Here is a 26730-nt window from a genome sequence, read left to right as displayed (position 1 = left end):
CTAGCGATGCTAGGAACCTGTGAGGTACAGGGGCTCCCTCTCTAGTGCTGCTCACTAAGGGATCGAGCCCCCGGGCAAGCCGAAGTCAGTAAGGCTGGGGACTTTCCACCCTTCCTAAGGGGTAAGTCACCCTTTGTAAATAGCGTGGTTTGTATTTCGGTTACGGAACAAATGACAAATTCGAAGATAATTTGTATTTTTCCTAACCATACAAACCTTAGCTATTTACACATATGTGCCCGCCATCCCTGACCCCCAAGTCAAGTCCTACCTCTAAGTGAAGTGAAGCAAGTCACCGGTGTGTGGAGGGGGGAGGGGTAGCAAGCTACCCTTCCCCACCCCCCGCTAACTAGCGCGGGGGTAATTAACCCTCGTTAAAAACTATTGGCTCGTCATTTCAGCTGCGCTAAAAGTAAACCCTTTGTAAATAGCTAAGGTTTGTATGGTTAGGAAAAATACAAATTATCTTCGAATTTGTCATATTTGTCTCTCACCCCTCCCTACACCAAATGGGTACAGTGTTGGAGAGGGAAGATTTGCCTCCAAAGATCTAAGGCCCTTTATACTGAGGAGGGTGCATCAGAATATATTTTTCTTCAGGTGTTGATCTGTATGCATCGAGTCAATGGTCTCGGGGTGTATCATTGTTCTCCGATGATGAGTTTGATCCAAGGAAAGGTGAACCTTCCTTAGGTCTTGCATGTTATTTTTGAGGGAGTTGGTAGCTAAGGTTACTTCACCCCCATTGTCTCCAGTGTCAGTTACGGAAGTGGTGATCCCAGTGTTACAGTGGTGGTTCCAGTGCCCTAGAGGTGATCACAGTAGTTCACTGTAAGGCCCAGCAGCAGCTAAGAAGGCTTGTTCCTTGTGGAAGGGAAAGTGACGAAGCTGGAAAAGCATAAGAAGACTCCTGGGCCAGAAAACCTGTGCGTGTTGGGCTAGTTTTATGTCTATCGTCCTTGTGATTTTAGCTTCAATGCCATTTACCCCTATGCCTGTGACTGGAGGGCCCATGGCTCCAACACTCCCTGTATCATCCCCTGTGTCTGTGTTATGAATACAAGTAAGAGCTCCTACCATTTTTTCTGTGACAGTTATCCCTAGTGTTGTGGTTCCTTTTGAAGTAGCCCCTTCTTGACTTTGAGTCAGCAGTCATGGAGAGGCTTATGCCATGGCCACCCTAAAGCAGTCTTGTGGCATAACCTTTGTACGTGGTCCTGTAGTGCCTGCTCAAGTAGTTTTGTAACCAGGACAAAAATGCATCTCATCTTTGGTAAAGTGTAGATGTAAGTCTGGGATGAATGGTAGAATGATTGGCTCCTCTCTTCCATTCTTCAGTCCCCCTCTTGAGGACCAAGTGTTTGAAACGTTACGTGCTGGATTGAAAGTTGCACTTTGAAGCTCCTTTCTTTAGGTCTAAAATAGTATCTCCCCCCTTGAGGGGGATGGTGGAATTTATAACAAACCATTGATCATCATGGAAGTATATCTTTCAATCTGACACATCCTTCAGGGGAAGTCTCTCCATTTTGATCGAGCACCCTTTTACAGGCCAGGCCCTATGAAAGATAGGTACTCTATTACCCAGTAAGCAGTGAGTCTCCCTAATTAAAGGGAGTATGCCACGTAGGAACAAATCACAAGTTTTTAAGTAATTTGTATATTTCCTAACAATAAAACCTGAGTCCTTTAATTGAACTTCCCTCCTCAACCACCACTCCCAGTCCTGGGCCGAAAGGTAAAAAATGAAACTCTACGCATGGGAGAGGGGACAGAGCTCCTGGCCCTTTACCTCACCAGCTGAATAATGATATTTTAATTATAAAATAAATTTTTGAATATACTTACCCGGTGAATATATAATAGCTGCTGCTCCAGCGGCTCGACAGAAAAACACACAAAAACTCGCGAGCGATCGCTATGAAGGTTGCGGGTGTGCCCACCAGCGCCAACTATCGGCCAGATACCGCATATGCATGTAAACAAGCCTCAATTCTTCTCGTCCCGCTGCGTCTCTATTGGGGAGGAAGGGAGGGCCTTTAATTTATATATTCACCGGGTAAGTATATTCAAAAATTTATTTTATAATTAAAATATCATTTTTAAATATTTAACTTAGCCGGTGAATATATAATAGCTGATTCACACCCAAGGTGGTGGGTAGAGACCAGAGTTAATTAAGTTTACAGCGTATATGCTTAGAGTTTTTGACAGTTATAATATAACAAAACCCAAATATATAGGTACCTGGTAAGGAAGTTGACTTAGACGATTACTCTGCCTTGTAAGTCTGTCTTCCTCACGAAGTCCAGCGATCCTCTTAGGATGCTGAAAGACTCCCAGGAGCTGAAGTATCAAGGGCTGCAACCCATACAACAGGACCTCATCAAACCCCTAATCTGGGCGCTCTCAAGAAATGACTTTGACCACCCGCCAAATCAACCAGGATGCGAAAGGCTTCTTAGCCTTCCGTACAACCCAAAAAACAATATTAAAAACATTTTAAGAGACAGATTAAAAAGGATATTGGAATTAGGGTAATGTAGTGGTAGAACCCTCACCCACTACTGCACTCGCTGCAACGAATGGACCCAGTGTGTAGCAGTCCTCGTAAAGAGTCTGGACATCTTTTAAGTAAAATGACGCGAACACTGACTTGCTTCTCCAAAAAGTCGCGTCCATAATACTTTGCAGAGATCTATTTTGCTTGAAGGCCACGGAGGTTGCTATAGCTCTAACTTAGTGCGTCTTAACCTTAAGCAAACATCGGTCTTTCTCATTCAAGTGAGAATGAGCTTCTCGTATTAAAAATCTGATAAAATATGACAAAGCATTCTTTGACATAGGCAATGATGGTTTCTTAACTGAGCACCATAATGCCTCAGATTTCCCTCGTAATGACTTAGTACGAGCTAAATCGAACTTAAGAGCTCTAACAGGACATAATACTCTTTCCAGTTCGTTGCCTACGATCTCTGATAAGCAAGGAATATCAAAAGATTTAGGCCAAGGACGAGAAGGCAGTTCATTTTTGGCCAGGAAACCAAGTTGAAGTGAACAAGTGGCTTTTTCTGTAGAAAAGCCGATGTTCTTACTGAAGGCATGAAGTTCACTGACCCTTTTAGCCGAAGCCAAGCACACTAGGAAAAGTGTCTTGAGGGTGAGATCCTTCAGGGAGGCTGAATGTAATGGCTTAAACCTGTCTGACATGAGGAACCTTAGGACCACGTCTAAGTTCCATCCAGGAGTTGCCAAACGACGTTCCTTAGAGGTCTCGAAAGACTTAAGGATATCTTGGAGATCTTTATTGTTGGAAAGATCTAAGCCTCTATGCCGAAAGACCGAAGCCAACATGCTCCTGTAGCCCTTAATCGTGGGAGCTGAGAGGGAGCGAACCTTTCTAAGATGTAAAAGAAAATCTGCAATTTGGGCTACAGAGGTACTGGACGAGGACACAGATGCTGACTTGCACCAGTCTCGAAAGACTTCCCACTTCGACTGGTATACTCTAATGGTAGAAGCTCTCCTCGCTCTTGCAATCGCACTGGCTGCCTCCTTCGAAAAGCCTCGAGCTCTTGAGAGTCTTTCGATAGTCTGAAGGCAGTCAGACGAAGAGCGGGGAGGCTTTGATGGACATTCTTTACGTGGGGCTGACGTAATAGATCTACCCTTAGAGGAAGACTTCTTGGAAAGTCTACCAGCCATCGAAGTACCTCGGTGAACCACTCTCTCGCGGGCCAGAGGGGAGCAACCAACGTCAACCTTGTCCCTTCGTGAGAGGCGAACTTCTGCAGTACCTTGTTGACAATCTTGAATGGTGGGAATGCATATAAGTCCAGATGAGACCAATCTAGGAGAAATGCGTCTATGTGTATTGCTGCTGGGTCTGGGACTGGAGAGCAATAGATTGGAAGCCTCTTGGTCATTGAGGTGGCAAAGAGGTCTATGGTGGGTTGACCCCAAGTGGCCCAAAGACTCTTGCACACGTCCTTGTGGAGGGTCCATTCCGTGGGAATTACCTGACCCCTCCGACTGAGACAGTCTGCCAAGACGTTCAAGTCGCCCTGGATAAACCTCGTTAACAGGGAGATGTCTCGATCTCTTGACCAAATGAGCAGGTCCCTTGCGATCTCGTACAGCGTGAGGGAGTGTGTGCCTCCTTGCTTGGAGATGTACGCCAAAGCTGTGGTATTGTCGGAGTTGACCTCTACCACTTTGTTTCGAAGGAGACTTTCGAATTTCATCAAGGCCAAGTGGTCTGCCAAAAGCTCCTTGCCGTTGATGTGCATGCTCCTCTGACTTGAGGTCCACAGACCTGAGTATTCCCGACCGTCCAGGGTCGCACCCCAACCCAAATCCGACGCGTCTGAGAATAGTACGTGGTTTGGGTTCTGAACTGCTAGGGAAAGTCCCTCTCTCAGACTGATATTGTTGTTCCACCATTTCAGGCATGCCTTTACTGGTTCGGAGACCGGGATTGAGACCATCTCTAACGTCTTGTCCTTGTTCCAGTGAAAGGCTAGATGGAACTGGAGAGGCCGAAGGTGTAGTCTTCCTAGCGAGACAAACTGCTCCAGGGATGATAGAGTTCCTACTAGACTCATCCAATTCCTGACTGAGCACCGTTCTCTCTTCAACATTAGTTGGACTTTGAGCAGGGCTTGATCTATTCGGGTGGCAGACGGAAAAGCCCGAAAAACTGGACTGCGAATCTCCATCCCTAAATATAGTATAGTTTGGGATGGAATCAGCTGGGACTTTTCTAGGTTGACTAAAAGTCCCAATTCCTTGGTCAGATCCAACGTCCAATGAAGATCCTGCAGACAGCGATGACTGGACGAAGCCCTGAGAAGCCAGTCGTCCAAGTACAGGGAGGCTCGGATTCCCGATAAATGGAGGAATTTTGCCACATTCCTCATGAGCCTCGTAAACACGAGAGGAGCAGGACTTAGGCCAAAGCACAGGGCCCGAAACTGGTATACCACATTCCTGAAAACAAACCTCAGAAACGGTTGGGAATCTGGGTGTATAGGAATGTGGAAGTACGCATCTCGTAGGTCGAGAGAGACCATCCAGTCTCCCTTTCTGACCGCTGCTAAGACTGACTTCGTGGTCTCCATAGTGAACTTTGTTTTCGTAACAAAAACGTTGAGCGCACTGACGTCTAGCACCGGTCTCCAACCTCCTGTCTTCTTTGGGACTAGGAAGAGACGGTTGTAAAACCCCGGTGATTGAAGGTCCGAGACTTTCACCACCGCTCCCTTCTCTAGCAACAGAGACACTTCTAGGTTTAGGGCTTGTCTCTTTGACTCCTCTCGGTACCTGGGAGAGAGGTCGATGGGAGTTGTCACTAGAGGAGGTTTGCGTACAAACGGAATTTTGTACCCCTCTCTGAGCAACCGAACAGACTGTTGGTCTGCGCCCCTCTTCTCCCAGGCCTGCCAGAAGCTCTTCAATCTGGCTCCTACCGCTGTCTGAGGCTGTGGGTAGTCAGACTCTGCCACGTGAGGACTTGGCTCCTCTCTTCTTTCCTCTCTTTCCCTCGGCACGAGTACTTCCCCTGCTGGGAGCTCTGCCACGAAAGTGCAGGATAAATCTGGATGCCGGAGTCTCGATCCTGGGTCTTACAGCAAAGGATGTAGAAGGAGTCCCTTTGCGAGCAGAGGACGCCATCAAGGCCGTCTTCCCCAAACTCCTCCTGGTATCCAACCAGTCGCCTAAAAGACGTAAAGCTCTCTTGGAAGAGCGAGTCATGGGTGTCCTTCTGCACAAGCGAAGAAGCTATGTCCTTAACCAATTGTTGCGGAAACAAAGACGTTGATAAGGGAGCAAAGAGCAGTTCTGATCTCTGACAGGGAGTAACTCCTGCCGAAAGAAAAGAGCAAAGGGACTCTCGCTTCTTTAAGACTCCCGACCTAAAAGAGGAGGCGAGCTCATTGGAACCATCGCGGATGGCTTTATCCATACATGACATTATAAGTAAGGAAACATCTCTATCAGCCGACGAGATTTTCCTACTTAAAGCTCCTAATGACCAGTCAAGGAAGTTGAAAACTTCAAAGGCCCTGTATACGCCTTTCAGCAGATGGTCAAGGTCCGAGGAGGACCAACTAATCTTCGAGCGTCTCATGGCTAGGCGGCGGGGAGAGTCTACGAGGCTTGAGAAGTCACCCTGGGCAGAGGCAGGGACTCCCAAGCCGAGAACTTCTCCCGTGGCATACCAGACGCTCGATCTAGACGAGAGCTTTGACGGAGGGAAGGCAAAGGCCGTCTTCCCCAAACTCCTCCTGGTATCCAACCAGTCGCCTAAAAGTCGTAAAGCTCTCTTGGAAGAGCGAGAAAGCACTAGCTTAGTAAAGGCTGGCATGTTAGCAGGTAAGCCTAGAGCAAACTCAGACGGAGGCGAACGAGGAGCAACAGTAACAAAGTGATCGGGAAAAAGCTCCTTGAAAATTAACATGACTTTCTTAAAGTCCATTGAAGGAGGAACCGTTCTAGGTTCGTCTACATCCGAAGGATGATCATCATGATGAGGGTCAGCAACGTCCTCATCTGAAGGATCTTCATCCGACAACTGCTGAGTAACAAGCAAAGGGGTTGGCAATGCTTGACACGCAGAGTCCACACGCACTGGTGCATCAGTAGCAGTCCAGGACGCTACGTCTTGTAACTGCTTAACAGCCTGACTGTCAACAACAACAGGAGCGGGAGGACGCTCGACGTCAACTCGAGACTGTTTTGACTGCCTAGACTGAGCAGTCAAAACAACTCTAGACTGCGGTGGTTGACGCTCAGCGTCAAAACAAGTCAACTCCGCTGGTTGGCGAATGTCCTGAACGTCAACAAGAGCATTAGGAAGTGGCTGAACGTCCATATGCGGCTGAAAGTCAACACGTGACTGAATCGAGTGAGGCTCTACAAAGCGTGACTGACGTGACTTAGTAAAGCCAACGTCAACAGGACGAGCAAAGGCTCGTTTTGGCGGCTGAATGCCAGGATCTCGATTAGCTACGCGGTGAGGATCATCGTGAACCTTTTCAGCAGAATAGTCTTCCATAAGGGAGGCGAGCTTGATCTGCATGTCTTGCAGTACAACCCATTTAGGATCAACGGGAATGGGTGCGGTAAAAGACGGGGTTAACGTCTGAGACTGCACAACCTTGCCTACACCAAGACTCTCTGAGCCTGTGTAACGTTGCTGCTTAGGCGGCGAGCAGTCTTCCGATGACTGCAAAGGGTCAGAGCTGTCCCAATGGCTACAACCAGGACGCTGGACCTGTCCTGAAGGGACCGACTTTCGCTTCAAGGGCCTTGAAACCTTGCTCCACGGTTTCTTATGCGAAAAGCCTTCGGATGACGAGGAGAAAATCGTCTCTCTCGTCTTATGGTAGGGGCGGTCTTGATGAGACACGCCTGTTACCATAGAGGGAACGTCTGTTCGCTGATCAAGGCCTCTCGAACCCATAAGTCGTACGACATTACTTCTCCCCTGGGCTTGGGAGCTTGCAAGAGGTCTCGGACTAGGCGAACGACAGGCACGAACAGACAAACCCTCGGTCGCAACACTGAAAACACTTTGCGCACTAATCACTTTCCCACGATTTTCCGCTGTGGCACTCTGACACTTTAGCTCTTTAACGTCAGCCATGAGTTGATTACGATCTGTAGCTAACGACTCAACTCTTTCACCCAAAGCATGAATGGCACGTAACATGTCCCGCATTGATGGTTCCTGAGTGCCAGTTGGGGGTTCAGGCACAACCACTACAGGGGAAGGATTAGGTTCAGAGGCATGGGGAGAGGAAAAATCTACTGATCTAGAGGAACTCCTCCTCACCCTATCTCTCTCTAGCTTACGAGAATATTTGTCATATTCGAGCCAATCGAATTCCGAAAGGCCCACGCATTCCTCACACCGATATCCTAATTGACAGGTTTTACCCCGACAATTAGAACACACAGTATGTGGGTTGAGAGGAGCCTTTGGAAGACGCCTATTGCAATCCCTAGCATTACACTTACGAAATCTAGGAATTTGAGAAGCGTCAGCCATTTTGAATTAGTCAAAGAAAGTCCAAAAAACAATCCAAGTCATCAACAATTAAATCTGTCCAAAAAAGAGTTCAAGAGTTTAAGTTGAGGAAAAACACCTGCACTGCGAAAGCTCAAACCAAAATGAAGTACTTCACCAAGTCTGTTGAAAAAACTCCAGGTTATACAGCGAGTAGTGATACGTCTTGTCGTTAAGGCCGACAGAGAAGAATTGAGGCTTGTTTACATGCATATGCGGTATCTGGCCGATAGTTGGCGCTGGTGGGCACACCCGCAACCTTCATAGCGATCGCTCGCGAGTTTTTGTGTGTTTTTCTGTCGAGCCGCTGGAGCAGCAGCTATTATATATTCACCGGCTAAGTTAAATTTTTAAAAACTGCTTATTATCCAAGATTTAACAACTGTCTCCAGCTCACGCTGAGACAATCTCCCTAATTGAAGGACTTAGGTTTGTATAACTAGGAAAAATACAAATTACTTAAAACATTTGTGATATTTACATACAGTATAGAGAGGTTATTCTGGAATTTTATAAAATGATAGCCTACAATGTAGCCTTCATACATGAGTGATGAGTCCTCAATTTTATAAATTATTTGAAAATCTCTATATTTCATGAAAAATTATATACTGTATCTTGTTTATCAGTACATTCTATCTTTTAGTTACTGTGTACGAAGGACACATTATTATTGACAAGTCCATTCTCTCTCCTAAGGGTTAATGGTGTTCATAGTAATAATTTTATTAGATTATTAGAAATCAAACTTTGATGTATGAAGCAAGCACATGTATGGAATAGATATACTGCATAGTGACCATTTCTTCTCCTAATTTTTGTTTAGGAATTAATTTACTCGAGATCAAGTAAATTCATGAATTTCTGGTAAATTTGAAAATGTTGGTTTTTAAATATTTAACTTAGCCGGTGAATATATAATAGCTGCAACTCTGTTGCTCGACAGACACATACATAAAAAAACTCGCGAGCGATCGCTATGCAGGTTGCGGGTGTGCCCACTAGCGCCAACTGTTGGCCAGATACCACTCTCGGATGTAAACAAAACCTTCAATTTCTTCTCTGTCGACGTGTCGACAAGACGTACTTTAATTTGGTTTGAGCTTTCGCAGTACAGGTGTTTTTCTTCAAATAAATCCTTGAACTCGTTTTTGGATAGATTTAATTTTTGATGACAAAGAGAGTATGGACTTTCTTTGTCTTTTAAATGGCCGACCCTTCCCTTAGACGGAAGTGTGTTTAGGCTTTTAGCAATTATCTTATCACGTTATAAATTAATTATAGATTTTCCTCTATATATTTTATATCTCACCGCCTTTATTAGGCCTCTTCGATTAACTTTCCATTTATAATAAACATAAAAATAAATTTTAATGATTTGTTTATATGCGACCTTTCCTGAGAGTAGGCGGTCCTAACTTGGAAACCGAAGTTAAACAACGTTGAGCCCTTTCAATCGTAAATAGCTTTTAAAGAGCTAATGATTTAAAACTTTTTAAATGAATATTTTTTAATAGATATTTTATGAAAGATTTTCTTTGAATAGTCTTCGTACTGTTTCAAAGATGAACTAACGTTTAGTTTATTTATGCTACGCAGTTTGCGCTCTATCGTTACGATAGAGAGAGAGAGTATCACGGTTTCACTTTGCAGAAAGAGTAAATCGATTCTGACGTTTTGTTCATTCTTCTTTCAAAGCTTAAATGTTTTAAATTCTATTTTAAAGGAACTTTTTAATTGAAAAACCTTTCAGTTTTTTCCTTTGGTCAAATAACATTTTTTTTTTGACGAAACGTAAGTGGGCTCTTCTCTTAGGTGCGAAATCAAGAGAGAGAGAGAGAGAAAGATAGAGACGGAGGGAGAGAGAGGAGAGAAAACGTTCCGTTCAAGCGGGTAACGTTGTTCTCGAGTTACTCTAGTCCCTAGTCTCTGTACGGGGAGAAAGGATAAAACGTTTTTAGTTTTTTATTCTCGTCCCCAGGCAATGTACGATGAGAGATTGAAAACGTAGTTTTGAATGAACTAGTGTTTAGTCTCTTCCCCAACCACTGAATTTTTTATCTTAAAATATGTTTACTGTTTTTTGCTGGTATTAATGTGCTTGCATTATACAACTGATTTCGCAATTACTACCTTTTGATGAGGGTAGAATTGTGTGCTTCAGGTAGAAATCAGTAAAAGTTTCGATTTCAGTGAAATAAGTGCAAAACAGAAAATCGTAGTGATAAAGTGATATTGCGCAAAGTGTTATCAGTGTTGCGACCGAGGGTTCGTCTGTTCGTGCCTGTCGTTCGCCTAGTCCGGGACCTCTTGCAAGCTCCCAAGCCCAGGGGAGAAGTAATGTCGTACGACTTATGGGTTCGAGAGGCCTTGATTAGCGAACAGACGTTCCCTCTATGGTATCGGGTGTATCTTACCAAGATCACCCCTACCATAAGGCGAGAGAGACGATTTTCTCCTCGTCATCCGAAGGCTTTTCGCATAAGAAACCTGAAACAAGGTTTCGAGGCCCTTAAGCGAAAGTCAGTCCTTTCAGGACAGGTCCAGCGTCCTGGTTGTAGCCATTAGGACAGCTCTGACCCTATGCAGTCATCGGAAGACTGCTCGCCGCCTAACAAAAGCGTAACACAGACTCCGAGAGTCTTTTTGTTGGCAAGGTTTTGCGGTCACAGACGTTACCCTCGTCTCTTACCGCAACCATTTCCGTTGATCCTAAATGGGTTGTACGGCAAGACATGCAGAATAAGCTTGCCTCCCTTATGGAAGACTATTCTGCCGATAAGTCCGTTGAGCCTAGCCGTTTATCTCATCGAGATCCTGGCTTTCAGCCACCCTAACGTTCCTTTGTGCGTCCTGTTGACGTTGGCGTAGCTAAGTCACGTCAGTCAGGTTGTTTAGAACCCCACTCGATGCGGTCTCGTGTGGATTTTCAGCCACATTTGGACGTTAGGCCACTTGCTGATGCTCCTGTTGACGTTCAGGACGTTCGCTAACAATCGGAGTTGACTTGTTTTGACGCTAAGCGTCAACCTCCGCATTCTAGAGTTGTTTTGACTGCTCAGTCTAGGCGGTCAAAGCAGTCTCGAGTGGACGCTGTGCGTCCTCAAGCACCTGTTGTTGTTGACAGTTCACAGACTGTCAAGCAGTTACATGACGTTGCGTCCTGGTCTCTCGCACCTGTTGTTGTTGACAGTTCACAGACTGTCAAGCAGTTACTTGACGTTGCGTCCTGGTCCGCTACTAATGCACCAGTGCGTGTGGACTCTGCTTGTAAAGCATTGCCACCACGGTAGGTCTCTCCCTTGCTTGAGACTCAGCTATTATCGGACAAGGTTCCTTCAGATGAGGAAGTTGCTGTTCCCCCTCCTACTGATATTCCCTTGAGGACTCTGTCAGACGGAGAGGAGCCTAAAGCTGCTTAGCCCTCTATGGACTTTAAATAAATCATGCTGATTTTTAAGGATCTTTGTCCGGATCTTTTTGTAACTGCTGCTCCTCGTTCGCCTAAACGTCAGAGCTTACACTAGGCCTAGCTACTTCGAAGCCGTTGTTTTATAAGCTAGTGCTCTCTCGCTCTCCTAGAGAGCTTTACGTTTGCTAGGCGACTGGTTTATCACCAGGAGGAGTTTGGGGGATACAGCCTTTGCTTTCCCTTCTTTTAAACTGGCTTATAGAGCGAGAGTCTGATATGACACGAGAGAAGTTCTCGGCTTGGGAGTTCCTGCCTCTGCCCAGATAGACTTCTCAAACCTCATAGACTCTCCCTGGCGCCTGGCCATGAGACGCTCCAAGATTTTACAGGTCAACTTCACAGCTGTTTTCGAGCCTTTGAAGTTTTGCTGTACAATTATGTCATGCATAAACAAGGCTTTCAGGGATGGCTCCAATGATCTGACAGCCACGTTCTCTGCAGGAACAAGTCCCTCAGGGATGGCTCCATGATTTGGCAGCCATGTTCACTGCAGGCAAGTGCGCTCAATGTGTTCATTGTCAAGACAAACTTCACGATGAAGTCTTCCAGGCTGTCTTGACAGCATTTATGGAAGGCAACTGGATGGTCTCTTTCGACCTTCAGGAGGCATACTTCCACATTCCTATACACCCGGATTCCCAACCGTTTCTGAGGTTTGTTTACAGGAATGTGGGGTACCAGTTTCGAGCTATCGGGGATCCGAGCCTCCCTGTACTTGGACGACTGGCTTCTCAGAGCATCGTCCAGCCTTCACTGTCTGCAGGATCTACATTGGACGTTGAGTCTGGCCAGGGAATTGGGACTTGTGGTCAACCTTAAAGTCCCAACTGATCCCATCCCAGATTATTCTATTTTTGGGGATGGAGATTTGCAGTCAAGCCCTGCTCGAAGTCCAACTAATGCTGAAAAGAAAACGTTTATTCAGTCAGGAGTTGGAACAGTCTCGTAGGGACTCTCTCATCCCTGGAGCAGTTTGTCTCACTAGGGAGACTACCCCTTCTGCCTCTCCGGTTCCATCTAGCCTCTCACTGGAACTAGGACAAGACATTAGAGACGGTATCATTCCCAGTCTCCGAACCAATAAAGGCATGCCTGAAATGGTGGGACAGCAATATCAGTCTGAGAGAGGGACTATCCCTAGCAGTCAAGAACCCAAACCACGTGTTGTCCTCAGACGCGTCGAGTTTGGGTTGGGTGCGACCCTGGACGGTCGGGAATGCGCTGGTCTGTGGACCTCAAGTCAGAAGAGCATGCACATCAACGGCAAGGAGCTATTAGCAGTCCACTTGGCCTTGATGATATTAGGAAGCGTCTTCGAAACTAAGTGGTAGAGGTCAACTCAGACAACACCACAACTTTTGCGTACATCTCCAAGCAAGGAGGCACACACTCCTTCACGCTGCTCGAGATCGCAAGGGACCTTCTCTTATGGTCTAGAATTCGAGGCATCTCCCTGTTGACGAGATTCATCCAGGGGGACTTGAACGTCTTGGCAGACTGTCTCAGTCGGAGGGGTCAGGTGATACCCACGGAATGGACCCTCCACAAGGACGTGGGCAAGAGTCTTTGGGCTTCTTGGGGTCAACCCACCATAGACCTCTTTGCCTCCTCGTTGACCAAAAGGTTACCAATCTTTTGCTCTCCAGTCCTAGATACAGAAGCAATCTACATAGACGCGTTTCTACTGGATTGGTCTTTTATGGACTTATATGCATTCCCACCATTCAAGATAGTCAACAAGGTACTGCAGAAGTTCGCCTCTCACGGAGGGACAAGGTTGACGTTGGTTGCTACCCTCTGGCCCGCGAGAGAGTGGTTCACCGAGGTACTTCAATGGCTGGTAGACTTTCCAAGAAGTCTTCCTCTAAGGGTAGATCTGTTACGTCAGCCCCACGTAAAGAATGTCCATCAAAGCCTCCCCGCTCTTCGTCTGACTTCCTTCACACTATCGAAAGACTCTCAAGAGCTAGAGGTTTTTCGAAGGAGGCAGTCAGTGCGTTTGCAAGAGCTAGGAGAGCTTCTACCATTAGAGTATACCAGTCGAAGTGGGAAGTCTTTCGAGACTGGTGCAAGTCAGCATCTATGTCCTCGTCCAGTACCTCTGTAGCCCAAATCGCAGATTTTCTTTTACATCTGAGAAAGGTTCGCTCCCTTTCAGCTCCCACGATTAAGGGCTACAGGAGCATGTTGGCTTCGGTCTTTCGACATAGAGGCTTAGATCTTTCCAACAATAAAGATCTCCAAGATCTCCTTAAGTCTTTCGAGACCTCTAAGGAACGTCGTTTGGCAACTCCTGGATGGAACTTAGACGTGGTCCTAAGGTTCCTCATGTCAGACAGGTTTGAGCCATTACATTCAGCCTCCCTGAAGGATCTCACCCTCAAGACACTTTTCCTAGTGTGCTTGGCTTCGGCTAAAAGGGTCAGTGAACTTCATGCCTTCAGTAAGAACATCGGCTTTTCTACAGAAAAAAGCCACTTGTTCACTTCAACTTGGTTTCCTGGCCAAAAATGAACTGCCTTCTCGTCCTTGGCCTAAATCTTTTGATATTCCTTGCTTATCAGAGATCGTAGGCAACGAACTGGAAAGAGTATTATGTCCTGTTAGAGCTCTTAAGTTCGATTTAGCTCGTACTAAGTCATTACGAGGGAAATCTGAGGCATTATGGTGCTCAGTTAAGAAACCTTCATTGCCTATGTCAAAGAATTCTTTGTCATATTTTATCAGATTTTTTTTTAATACGAGAAGCTCATTCTCACTTGAATGAGAAAGACCGATGTTTGCTTAAGGTTAAGACGCACGAAGTTAGAGATATAGCAACCTCCGTGGCCTTCAAGCAAAATAAATCTCTGCAAAGTATTATGGACGCGACTTCTTGGAGAAACAAGTCAGTGTTCGCGTCATTTTACTTAAAAGATGTCCAGACTCTTTACGAGAACTGCTACACACTGGGTCCATTCGTTGCAGCGAGTGCAGTAGTGGGTGAGGGTTCTACCACTACACTTCCCTAATTCCAATATCCTTTTAATCTGTCTCTTGAAATGTTTTTAATATTGTTTTATGGGTTGCTCGGAAGGCTAAGAAGCCTTTCGCATCCTGATTGATTTGGCGGGTGGTCAAAGTCATTTCTTGAGAGCGCCCAGATTAGGGGTTTGATGAGGTCCTGTTGTATGGGTTGCAGCCCTTGATACTTCAGCTCCTGGGAGTCTGTCAGCATCCTAAGAGGATCGTTGGGCTCCGTGAGGAAGACAGACTTACAAGGCAGAGTAATCGTCTAAGTCAACTTCCTCACCAGGTACCTATTTATTTTGGTTTTGTTATATTGATAACTGCCAAAATGAAAAAACTCTTAGCTTATACGCTGTAAACATAATTAACTCTGGTCTCTACCCACCTCCTTGGGTGTGAATCAGCTATTATATATTCACCGGCTAAGTTAAATATTTAAAAATGATATTTTAATTATAAAATAAATTTTTGAATATACTTACCCGGTGAATATATAAATTAAATGACCCTCCCTTCCTCCCCAATAGAGACGCAGTGGGATGAGAAGAAATTGAAGGTTTTGTTTACATCCGAGAGTGGTATCTGGCCGACAGTTGGCGCTGGTGGGCACACCCGCAACCTGCATAGCGATCGCTCGCGAGTTTTTTTATGTATGTGTCTGTCGAGCAACAGAGTTGCAGCTATTATATATTCACCGGGTAAGTATATTCAAAAATTTATTTTATAATTAAAATATCATATTAATGAATATTTTATACAAAAATGGCTCATGATTTTTATACTTTTACAGACAGAATCCCTGGTTATATTTGAGCTAAGAAAAGTAGTCCTGCCTATTGTGAAAAGGCTTACAATTATTGACTATCAACATTTGATGGCACCCAAACAGATTGAAGGACGTAACACTTTACACGGATTAATTGTTACTGAAGAAAATTGTCACAAATATCATCTTGTCGAAGAGTCAGATGAGTGGAAAGAAATAATTGACAGTATAACTCTCAGTTTTGAATGTGGAAATGGTAAGTTTGTAATATTATTCTAAATGTTTAGATTTAAGTTCATTATTTCTGGACGCATAAATTGGTAGGCTTAAAATTGTACCACAAGGTACAGTTGATCAAGTCATTTTTTAAATCTTATTAGAGAATTGTAATAGTATATGTTGTCTTAACGATTCCAGCTGTACCTTACATTGTTTATCCTTTGAAATAATTTTGAATGAATTTTATGATAGTGAATAACATATATGTTATTTCAATGAAATTATTCACCCATGTACTATTCATTAAAAATAGAAAGAGCTCAATTTATATCAAAAGAATTAATCAGAAAAGACCATTTAGAAGGTTTGGGGAAAGCCAATGATTGATGTATTTGCAACTTCAGTGAACAAAAAATTGGACCTGTATTGTTTTCAAGATCTTCAAGCTTGTGCAATGAATGCCATGCTCTAGGATTGGTCAAATCAAGATATTAGTGGAAGCCCCTTATCTGCCATATTTGTCTAATCAACAACAAATTCTGAAAATCATAAAATAGTGGGATGATTCTCATACGAGTAGATCCGTTTTGGCCTCTGGGAAAATGGTTCCCAGACTTGTGGCCTTCTACAACAAGACACCTAATTCAGTTAACAAACAGGACAGATCTTCACACCACATTGTCAGTTAATGCACCAAAATCCCCTCATACTACACCTAACTCCATGGAGGTTCTCCACCATCTCTTAAAAAATAAAGTGTTTTGCCAACTTTCTGAAGTCTAGATTAGAGCATCCAATATGGCAGTAGGTTATATCAATATTAATGGTATTGTTATTTTTCTTGGTGTGAGGATAGGAAAATATCAGTATTTAAAGACTACTAATTTGAATTTTTAAATATTTAACTTAGCCGGTGAATATATAATAGCTGCTGCTCCAGCGGCTCGACAGAAAAACACACAAAAACTCGCGAGCGATCGCTATGAAGGTTGCGGGTGTGCCCACCAGCGCCAACTATCGGCCAGATACCGCATATGCATGTAAACAAGCCTCAATTCTTCTCTGTCGGCCTTAACGACAAGACGTATCATTACTCGCTGTATAACCTGGAGTTTTCTCAACATATTTGGTGAAGTACTTCATTTTGGTTTGAGCTTTCGCAGTGCAGGTGTTTTTCCTCAACTTAAACTCTTGAACTCTTTGTTGGACAGATTTAATTGTTGATGACTTGGATTGTTTTTTGGACTTTCTTTGACTAATTCAAAATGGCTGACGCTTCTCAAGCCCCTAGATTTCGTAAGTGTAATGCTAGGGATTGCAATAGGCGTCTTCCAAAGGCCTCTCTCGACCCACATACTGTGTGTTCTAATTGTCGGGGTAAAACCTGTCAATTAGGATATCGGTGTGAGGAATGCGTGGGCCTTTCGGAATTCGATTGGCTCGAATATGACAAATATTCTCGTAAGCTAGAGAGAGATAGGGTGAGGAGGAGTTCCTTTAGATCAGTAGATTTTTCCTCTCCCCATGCCCCTGAACCTAATCCTTCCCCTGTAGTGGTTGTGCCTGAACCCCCTACTGGCACTCAGGAACCATCAATGATGATCATCCTTCGGATGTAGACGAACCTAGAACGGTTCCTCCTTCAATGGACTTTAAGAAAGTCATGTTAATTTTCAAGGAGCTTTTTCCCGATCACTTTGTCACTGTTGCTCCTCGTTCGCCACCGTCTGAGTTTGCTCTAGGCTTACCTGCTAACATGCCAGCTTTTACTAAGCTAGTGCTCTCTCGCTCTTCCAAGAGAGCTTTACGACTTTTAGGCGACTGGTTGGATACCAGGAGGAGTTTGGGGAAGACGGCCTTTGCCTTCCCTCCGTCAAAGCTCTCGTCTAGATCGAGCGTCTGGTATGCCACGGGAGAAGTTCTCGGCTTGGGAGTCCCTGCCTCTGCCCAGGGTGACTTCTCAAGCCTCGTAGACTCTCCCCGCCGCCTAGCCATGAGACGCTCGAAGATTAGTTGGTCCTCCTCGGACCTTGACCATCTGCTGAAAGGCGTATACAGGGCCTTTGAAGTTTTCAACTTCCTTGACTGGTCATTGGGAGCTTTAAGTAGGAAAATCTCATCGGCTGATAGAGATGTTTCCTTACTGATAATGTCATGTATGGATAAAGCCATCCGCGATGGTTCCAATGAGCTCGCCTCCTCTTTTACGTCGAGAGTCTTAAAGAAGCGAGAGTCCCTTTGCTCTTTTCTTTCGGCAGGAGTTACTCCCTGTCAGAGATCAGAACTGCTCTTTGCTCCCTTATCAAAGTTTTTGTTTCCGCAACAATTGGTTAAGGACATAGCTTCTTCGCTTGTGCAGAAGGACACCCATGACTTGATGGCGTCCTCTGCTCGCAAGGGGACTCCTTCTACATCCTTTGCTGTAAGACCCAGGATCGACACTCCGGCATCCAGATTTATCCCGCCCTTTCGTGGCAGAGCTCCCAGCAGGGGAAGTACTCGTGCCGAGGGAAAGAGAGGAAAGAAGAGAGGAGCCAAGTCCTCACGTGGCAGAGTCTGACTGCCCACAGCCTCAGACAGCAGTAGGAGCCAGATTGAAGAGCTTCTGGCAGGCCTGGGAGAAGAGGGGCGCAGACCAACAGTCTGTTCGGTTGCTCAGAGAGGGGTACAAAATTCCGTTTGTACGCAAACCTCCTCTAGCGACAACCCCCATCGACCTCTCTCCCAGGTACCGAGAGGAGTCAAAGAGACAAGCCCTAAACCTAGAAGTGTCTCTGTTGCTAGAGAAGGGAGCGGTGGTGAAAGTCTCGGACCTTCAATCACCGGGGTTTTACAACCGTCTCTTCCTAGTCCCAAAGAAGACAGGAGGTTGGAGACCGGTGCTAGACGTCAGTGCGCTCAACGTCTTTGTTACGAAAACAAAGTTCACTATGGAGACCACGAAGTCAGTCTTAGCAGCGGTCAGAAAGGGAGACTGGATGGTCTCTCTCGACCTACGAGATGCGTACTTCCACATCCCTATACACCCAGATTCCCAACCGTTTCTGAGGTTTGTTTTCAGGAATGTGGTATACCAGTTTCGGGCCCTGTGCTTTGGCCTAAGTCCTGCTCCTCTCGTGTTTACGAGGCTTATGAGGAATGTGGCAAAATTCCTCCATTTATCGGGAATCCGAGCCTCCCTGTACTTGGATGACTGGCTTCTCAGGGCTTCGTCCAGTCATCGCTGTCTGCAGGATCTTCATTGGACATTGGATCTGGCCAAGGAATTGGGACTTTTGGTCAACCTAGAAAAGTCCCAGCTGATTCCATCCCAAACTATACTGTATTTAGGGATGGAGATTCGCAGTCCAGTTTTTCGGGCTTTTCCGTCTGCCACCCGAATAGATCAAGCCCTGCTCAAAGTCCAACTAATGTTGAAGAGAGAACGGTGCTCAGTCAGGAATTGGATGAGTCTAGTAGGAACTCTATCATCCCTGGAGCAGTTTGTCTCGCTAGGAAGACTACACCTTCGGCCTCTCCAGTTCCATCTAGCCTTTCACTGGAACAAGGACAAGACATTAGAGACGGTCTCAATCCCGGTCTCCGAACCAGTAAAGGTATGCCTGAAATGGTGGAACAACAATATCAGTGTGAGAGAGGGACTTTCCCTAGCAGTTCAGAACCCAAACCACGTACTATTCTCAGACGCGTCGGATTTGGGTTGGGGTGCGACCCTGGACGGTCGGGAATGCTCAGGTCTGTGGACCTCAAGTCAGAGGAGCATGCACATCAACGGCAAGGAGCTTTTGGCAGTCCACTTGGCCTTGATGAAATTCGAAAGTCTCCTTCGAAACAAAGTGGTAGAGATCAACTCCGACAATACCACAGCCTTGGCGTACATCTCCAAGCAAGGAGGCACCCACTCCCTCACGCTGTACGAGATCGCAAGGGACCTGCTCATTTGGTCAAGAGATCGAGGCATCGCCCTGTTAACGAGGTTTGTCCAGGGCGACTTGAACGTCTTAGCAGACTGTCTCAGTCGGAGGGGTCAGGTAATTCCCACGGAATGGACTGTGGGGTACCAGTTTCGAGCTATCGGGGATCCGAGCCTCCCTGTACTTGGACGACTGGCTTCTCAGAGCATCGTCCAGCCTTCACTGTCTGCAGGATCTACATTGGACGTTGAGTCTGGCCAGGGAATTGGGACTTGTGGTCAACCTTAAAGTCCCAACTGATCCCATCCCAGATTATTCTATTTTTGGGGATGGAGATTTGCAGTCAAGCCCTGCTCGAAGTCCAACTAATGCTGAAAAGAAAACGTTTATTCAGTCAGGAGTTGGAACAGTCTCGTAGGGACTCTCTCATCCCTGGAGCAGTTTGTCTCACTAGGGAGACTACCCCTTCTGCCTCTCCGGTTCCATCTAGCCTCTCACTGGAACTAGGACAAGACATTAGAGACGGTATCATTCCCAGTCTCCGAACCAATAAAGGCATGCCTGAAATGGTGGGACAGCAATATCAGTCTGAGAGAGGGACTATCCCTAGCAGTCAAGAACCCAAACCACGTGTTGTCCTCAGACGCGTCGAGTTTGGGTTGGGTGCGACCCTGGACGGTCGGGAATGCGCTGGTCTGTGGACCTCAAGTCAGAAGAGCATGCACATCAACGGCAAGGAGCTATTAGCAGTCCACTTGGCCTTGATGATATTAGGAAGCGTCTTCGAAACTAAGTGGTAGAGGTCAACTCAGACAACACCACAACTTTTGCGTACATCTCCAAGCAAGGAGGCACACACTCCTTCACGCTGCTCGAGATCGCAAGGGACCTTCTCTTATGGTCTAGAATTCGAGGCATCTCCCTGTTGACGAGATTCATCCAGGGGGACTTGAACGTCTTGGCAGACTGTCTCAGTCGGAGGGGTCAGGTGATACCCACGGAATGGACCCTCCACAAGGACGTGGGCAAGAGTCTTTGGGCTTCTTGGGGTCAACCCACCATAGACCTCTTTGCCTCCTCGTTGACCAAAAGGTTACCAATCTTTTGCTCTCCAGTCCTAGATACAGAAGCAATCTACATAGACGCGTTTCTACTGGATTGGTCTTTTATGGACTTATATGCATTCCCACCATTCAAGATAGTCAACAAGGTACTGCAGAAGTTCGCCTCTCACGGAGGGACAAGGTTGACGTTGGTTGCTACCCTCTGGCCCGCGAGAGAGTGGTTCACCGAGGTACTTCAATGGCTGGTAGACTTTCCAAGAAGTCTTCCTCTAAGGGTAGATCTGTTACGTCAGCCCCACGTAAAGAATGTCCATCAAAGCCTCCCCGCTCTTCGTCTGACTTCCTTCACACTATCGAAAGACTCTCAAGAGCTCGAGGCTTTTCGAAGGAGGCAGCCAGTGCGATTGCAAGAGCGAGGAGAGCTTCTACCATTAGAGTATACCAGTCGAAGTGGGAAGTCTTTCGAGACTGGTGCAAGTCAGCATCTGTGTCCTCGTCCAGTACCTCTGTAGCCCAAATTGCAGATTTTCTTTTACATCTTAGAAAGGTTCGCTCCCTCTCAGCTCCCACGATTAAGGGCTACAGGAGCATGTTGGCTTCGGTCTTTCGGCATAGAGGCTTAGATCTTTCCAACAATAAAGATCTCCAAGATATCCTTAAGTCTTTCGAGACCTCTAAGGAACGTCGTTTGGCAACTCCTGGATGGAACTTAGACGTGGTCCTAAGGTTCCTCATGTCAGACAGGTTTAAGCCATTACATTCAGCCTCCCTGAAGGATCTCACCCTCAAGACACTTTTCCTAGTGTGCTTGGCTTCGGCTAAAAGGGTCAGTGAACTTCATGCCTTCAGTAAGAACATCGGCTTTTCTACAGAAAAAGCCACTTGTTCACTTCAACTTGGTTTCCTGGCCAAAAATGAACTGCCTTCTCGTCCTTGGCCTAAATCTTTTGATATTCCTTGCTTATCAGAGATCGTAGGCAACGAACTGGAAAGAGTATTATGTCCTGTTAGAGCTCTTAAGTTCGATTTAGCTCGTACTAAGTCATTACGAGGGAAATCTGAGGCATTATGGTGCTCAGTTAAGAAACCATCATTGCCTATGTCAAAGAATGCTTTGTCATATTTTATCAGATTTTTAATACGAGAAGCTCATTCTCACTTGAATGAGAAAGACCGATGTTTGCTTAAGGTTAAGACGCACGAAGTTAGAGCTATAGCAACCTCCGTGGCCTTCAAGCAAAATAGATCTCTGCAAAGTATTATGGACGCGACTTTTTGGAGAAGCAAGTCAGTGTTCGCGTCATTTTACTTAAAAGATGTCCAGACTCTTTACGAGGACTGCTACACACTGGGTCCATTCGTTGCAGCGAGTGCAGTAGTGGGTGAGGGTTCTACCACTACACTTCCCTAATTCCAATATCCTTTTTAATCTGTCTCTTGAAATGTTTTTGATATTGTTTTTTGGGTTGTACGGAAGGCTAAGAAGCCTTTCGCATCCTGGTTGATTTGGCGGGTGGTCAAAGTCATTTCTTGAGAGCGCCCAGATTAGGGGTTTGATGAGGTCCTGTTTGTATGGGTTGCAGCCCTTGATACTTCAGCTCCTGGGAGTCTTTCAGCATCCTAAGAGGATCGCTGGGCTTCGTGAGGAAGACAGACTTACAAGGCAGAGTAATCGTCTAAGTCAACTTCCTTACCAGGTACCTATATATTTGGGTTTTGTTATATTATAACTGTCAAAAACTCTAAGCATATACGCTGTAAACTTAATTAACTCTGGTCTCTACCCACCACCTTGGGTGTGAATCAGCTATTTTATATTCACCGGCTAAGTTAAATATTTAAAAATGATATTTTAATTATAAAATAAATTTTTGAATATACTTACCCGGTGAATATATAAATTAAAGGCCCTCCCTTCCTCCCCAATAGAGACGCAGCGGGACGAGAAGAATTGAGGCTTGTTTACATGCATATGCGGTATCTGGCCGATAGTTGGCGCTGGTGGGCACACCCGCAACCTTCATAGCGATCGCTCGCGAGTTTTTGTGTGTTTTTCTGTCGAGCCGCTGGAGCAGCAGCTATTATATATTCACCGGGTAAGTATATTAAAAAAATTTTTTATAATTAAAATATCATATTATTAAATATATAAGGATTTCAAGGTATGGCAAAGGTTTCTCTGATCATTTAGTTTAAGGTTATAGCTATATTTATTCCGAAATGGTCACAGCCATCTCCTTTGATGGGAATATAATTTCAGCTCGGCTCGAAACAGCTGTTAAACTTTCAACAATGTAATAGTGCAGTAGTTAGTTTGAGGGGAAGGGTAAGCCCCTTCGAGCCGCCAGTCAGCTATGCACCCACGTTTGATTTTGGCCGCAAGCTGTACTGACGTGCTTCTTGCTGCCACTGCTGGCTGTTAAACTTTGTTTAGCTTTTCCTTTGTAATTTGCGCTTGTGATATGCAGGTGCTACCTTGTAAACCAACAGTGGATCCTTATCATCTTTTTATGCTTTGGGCACTACTGCATGCAGTCATGCTCTAGCAACGAATGCAGGTCGTGGCCTCCTCTACAGTGGGTGAAATTTGGCAGGAAGAGGAAGGAAAAGATTATGAGGGATTCTTCTGCTTTGAATGTAGGAGGGTCTGAATATGGTTAAATGTTTGTTTCAAGTGCTCAACACTATACTTATAGCACACAGGATCAAAACTGGAGATGATTATATTTGAATAAATTTTATGTAATTACATGATGGTAGTTTAAAAAAAGATTTGTTTTTAAAAAATGTAATTTTTTTGTTAACAAATAAGGAAGTTATGATAATTCTATATTAATTCTATTTCCTTATTTCACTTTGCTGAAATAACAAATATTCTAATAGAAAGTTATTCAAGGATACATAATTAGATAAAAATAATCTAATGTCAAAATTAAATTTTTTCATAGAGAGAGAGAGAGAGAGAGAATCTTCTCTTATAACTGTAATATATATTTATATTTTTAATCATACAGTATTGTGTACTGGCTATCGAATGATTCCTAAACATAACGTATGTGTGAACTTCTTTTAATAATTTTTATTACTGAATTAGAATTACTAAATAAAGGGTTTATCACTGAATATCTTTAAAGTTGAGCAGCTCTGCTTTGCTTGGTTGATTTGAAAATTTGGCCCGCGAGAGTAATTTTAGTACAGTATTACGAAACCGTGAGTATGGGGTTTGTTCTTTATCACAAATGATCGAATCCACAAAGATCAAACCCGTGATTAATGAGGGCCAACTGTAATCCATCACTTGCCAGGTCTACAACATAGAGGATTCCAGCTTAAGGACAACCCTTAAATGCCGGGGCCATGAAACCCACTGGTTCTGTGTCTGGGATTCAAGAGGTGTAAGGAACCCTTACTCTTTTAGCATCCAAGATGCTCAGGTTTCATGTTACCGGGTTAAGGGGACTGCCTCCCATGTAAGGAAGAGTCTCTTATAGTAAAGGATGATGGGTTGTGTTTGTATAGGAACAAATAAAATATTTTTTAAAGTAATTCGTATTTTTCCTAACTCTACAACTCAGAGTGTTTTGCTCAAATTTTTCCGCCATTACTGGGTCCCCGAAAAAGTCTCAGGCTTCCATCTAAGTGAGATGTTAGTGAGCGGGTGGGTGGGGCGGTCGCCTCCTGCCTACCTGCTGGTTGTTTACTTCTTCTTCTTCTTTGTCTACATCTTTTCCCACTTCTGTGTGGGGTCGATGTCCATTCTCACCTTTTTACTTCTCCTACAATTCCTTAGTCTGCAATCAAGTACCACTAACCTGTTTACATCTCGTTTCAATTTCAACTGTTGTGTTCCAGCTTTGCTGTTATCTCTTCTCCTTAAGTTAAGGACTCGGGTTTGTATAGTTATGAAGAATTAAAATACTTTAAAATTTGTGATATCCTAGCCTTGAGAGGAAAGAATAAAGTTAGTAGTACCTGTACTGTATTCATAGTTGTATAATACCAAATCCAAAGAACACTTTTATAGAAAAGACCTTTTTACACAAGGTCTCAAAAACTCACCAATATCTCTGAATTAGTATTGATATATTGCATAGTTGTCTTTTCTGTGCAATATCTAGTCTTGTATAATTCAATGCATATATGTCTTCAGTTGAGGTGCATTCATGAGTATTTGAGTGACTACACCTTCACTGGATAAGCATGAAAGCATTGAGTTATATAAGACAGAATGTAGCGAAGCATATATATAATAGGAAAGAGTAAGTTGAGACTGATATTCTTATACAAGTGAATTTTAAAGCCCTTCTAATACTGTAATTGTTTTTTATTGTCTTTTCTATCAAGATATGTTTTGTATTGGACATTGTATAATTTTGATTACATTCCTAAGAAAATTCATTTTAATTCCTAGATCTTCCCACTGATAAAAGATTTTATGAATGTTAAACCTGCAAATGTTAAGGGCTGATTGCATTGTATTATTATTTTATCAATATATTCTATTGAAAAACAATAATCATATTTATATTTTTGTAACTATTTTGGTTTTTATTAATTTTCAGCTCCTCGAGTGGTTTTGTGTGGTGGAAAGAGTGTGGGCAAGTCAACTCTTTTCAAATATATTGTCAATGGTTTGCTTAGCAAGAAAGGTACCGTAGTCCAGTGTCTTGATACGGATCCAGGCCAATCAGAGTTATCTCTACCGTCGTGTCTCTCACTCACACAAGTTAGTGAACCATTGCTTGGACCTGCATACACACACTACGCTGATCCTTCATCACCACATGTAAAACAAATAATGGTTGGAGATGTTTCTCCACAATTTGGTCTTCAAAGATACGTTAAAGCTATGAAAGATTTATTTGAGTTAAGCAAGAAACATCCTGACAGACCTCTTGTAGTGAATACAATGGGCTGGACAGTGGGAACAGGGTTAGAACTTATGTTGGACCTAATAAGAATAGTGGCACCATCACATGTTCTACAGATACGAGGAAATGCAAAAACAAATTTTCATGTGATTTTGAATGATTTTGTAGTACGGGATTACTTGGGAGGTATTTGTACAAAGCCCAATGACTATGATCTTCATTATAACCTAACTACGGTAAGATCACTCTCCGGAAGAAAAAATAAAGGAAATTCTTTAACACCAAAACTTCTGAGAGAATTGGCAGTGTTGCTACAGCTTTCTGATATTTTAATTGACTTTGCAGAAAATCCCTCTGATCAAGAGGATGGTTCTCATTTAGTTATTGTGCCATGGCCTAATGTTGTCCTTCATGTGTGCGGATCAAAAGTACCAAAGGAACGAATTCTACATGTTTTAAATGGGAACTTGGTTGCTCTTTGCAAAGTTGACTCCAGCAAAGTTGAATTTGTTGCTCGTGATCTTCCTAAACAACTTTCAGATGATCTAGATTTTGGTCAATGCTTGGGATGGGGTGTTGTTAGAGGCATTGATCCTTTGACGAAATCCCTTCACATTTTGACAACGGTTCAGCCTGAGGTCATCGGCACAAAAATCAATGCAATAGTGAAGCCAGAATTGTATATCCCTGATCTATTTTATAATTTCTTCACTTCAGGTAAGTGGAAAAATGCAGATGTTATGTTATATGCTTAATAAGTCAAGTGAGAATAGTTTAAACCTTAAATGATTGTTGAAAAGTAACATACTATACATTGAAATAAGGGTTAGTATTATGTTTTTTTAAACTAAAAAATGTAAGTTGTAGTTTAGACTTTATGGATAATTATGGTAAAGTCAGCAATAATTTTAAGGTGCTAAAGTAATTTTTAGTAAGTTGTATTGTGGTTGGGTGAATGTTTTTTAGAGAATCAGTGCTTTGCTTATGATATCCCAATTGTTCCTACACTCATGCAAACATTTCATCTTTTAAAATAGGGAATGTCTTTAGCAAAGTTGGGATGGCTTTTTAATTTGTCAACAAGGTAGTTAACAGCAGACAGTGTGCATGGGCTAGTAGCCTTGCCCACCCACATGTTGAAGAGTCTTCACTTTTGTCTTCAGCCACGGGTACAGACGTAATGTTGCATCTTATCCAAGACTGTTTAATCTTTTTCTTATATCTTTAGTTTGAATGGTGATGTTATCTTCATCTCTAATAATGGAAGGAAGCAGTATTACAAGTGTATATTGGATTCTTCTTTAGTTCTGATAAACTAGTAGCAACTTAAGCCATCAACAATTT

General features: G+C 44.0%; 1 protein-coding gene across 4 annotated transcripts in view; it reads left to right on the top strand.

The window, feature by feature from the left end:
- LOC137617226 (polynucleotide 5'-hydroxyl-kinase NOL9-like) overlaps window positions 1–26730 on the top strand; it is a 132331-nt gene that overhangs the window by 94983 nt on the left and 10618 nt on the right. For all 4 annotated transcript variants that reach the window (XM_068347164.1, XM_068347166.1, XM_068347163.1 and 1 more), the window contains exons 4-5: window positions 15343–15574; window positions 25078–26103. In XM_068347164.1, coding sequence (XP_068203265.1) covers window positions 15343–15574; window positions 25078–26103 — 1258 coding nt within the window. The remainder of the gene's footprint in view (window positions 1–15342; window positions 15575–25077; window positions 26104–26730) is intronic.

The sequence above is a fragment of the Palaemon carinicauda genome, chromosome 23 (assembly GCF_036898095.1).
Source record: "Palaemon carinicauda isolate YSFRI2023 chromosome 23, ASM3689809v2, whole genome shotgun sequence".
In the NCBI taxonomy this organism is placed as follows: domain Eukaryota; kingdom Metazoa; phylum Arthropoda; class Malacostraca; order Decapoda; family Palaemonidae; genus Palaemon; species Palaemon carinicauda.
This window is presented reverse-complemented; position numbering and strand designations above follow the sequence as displayed.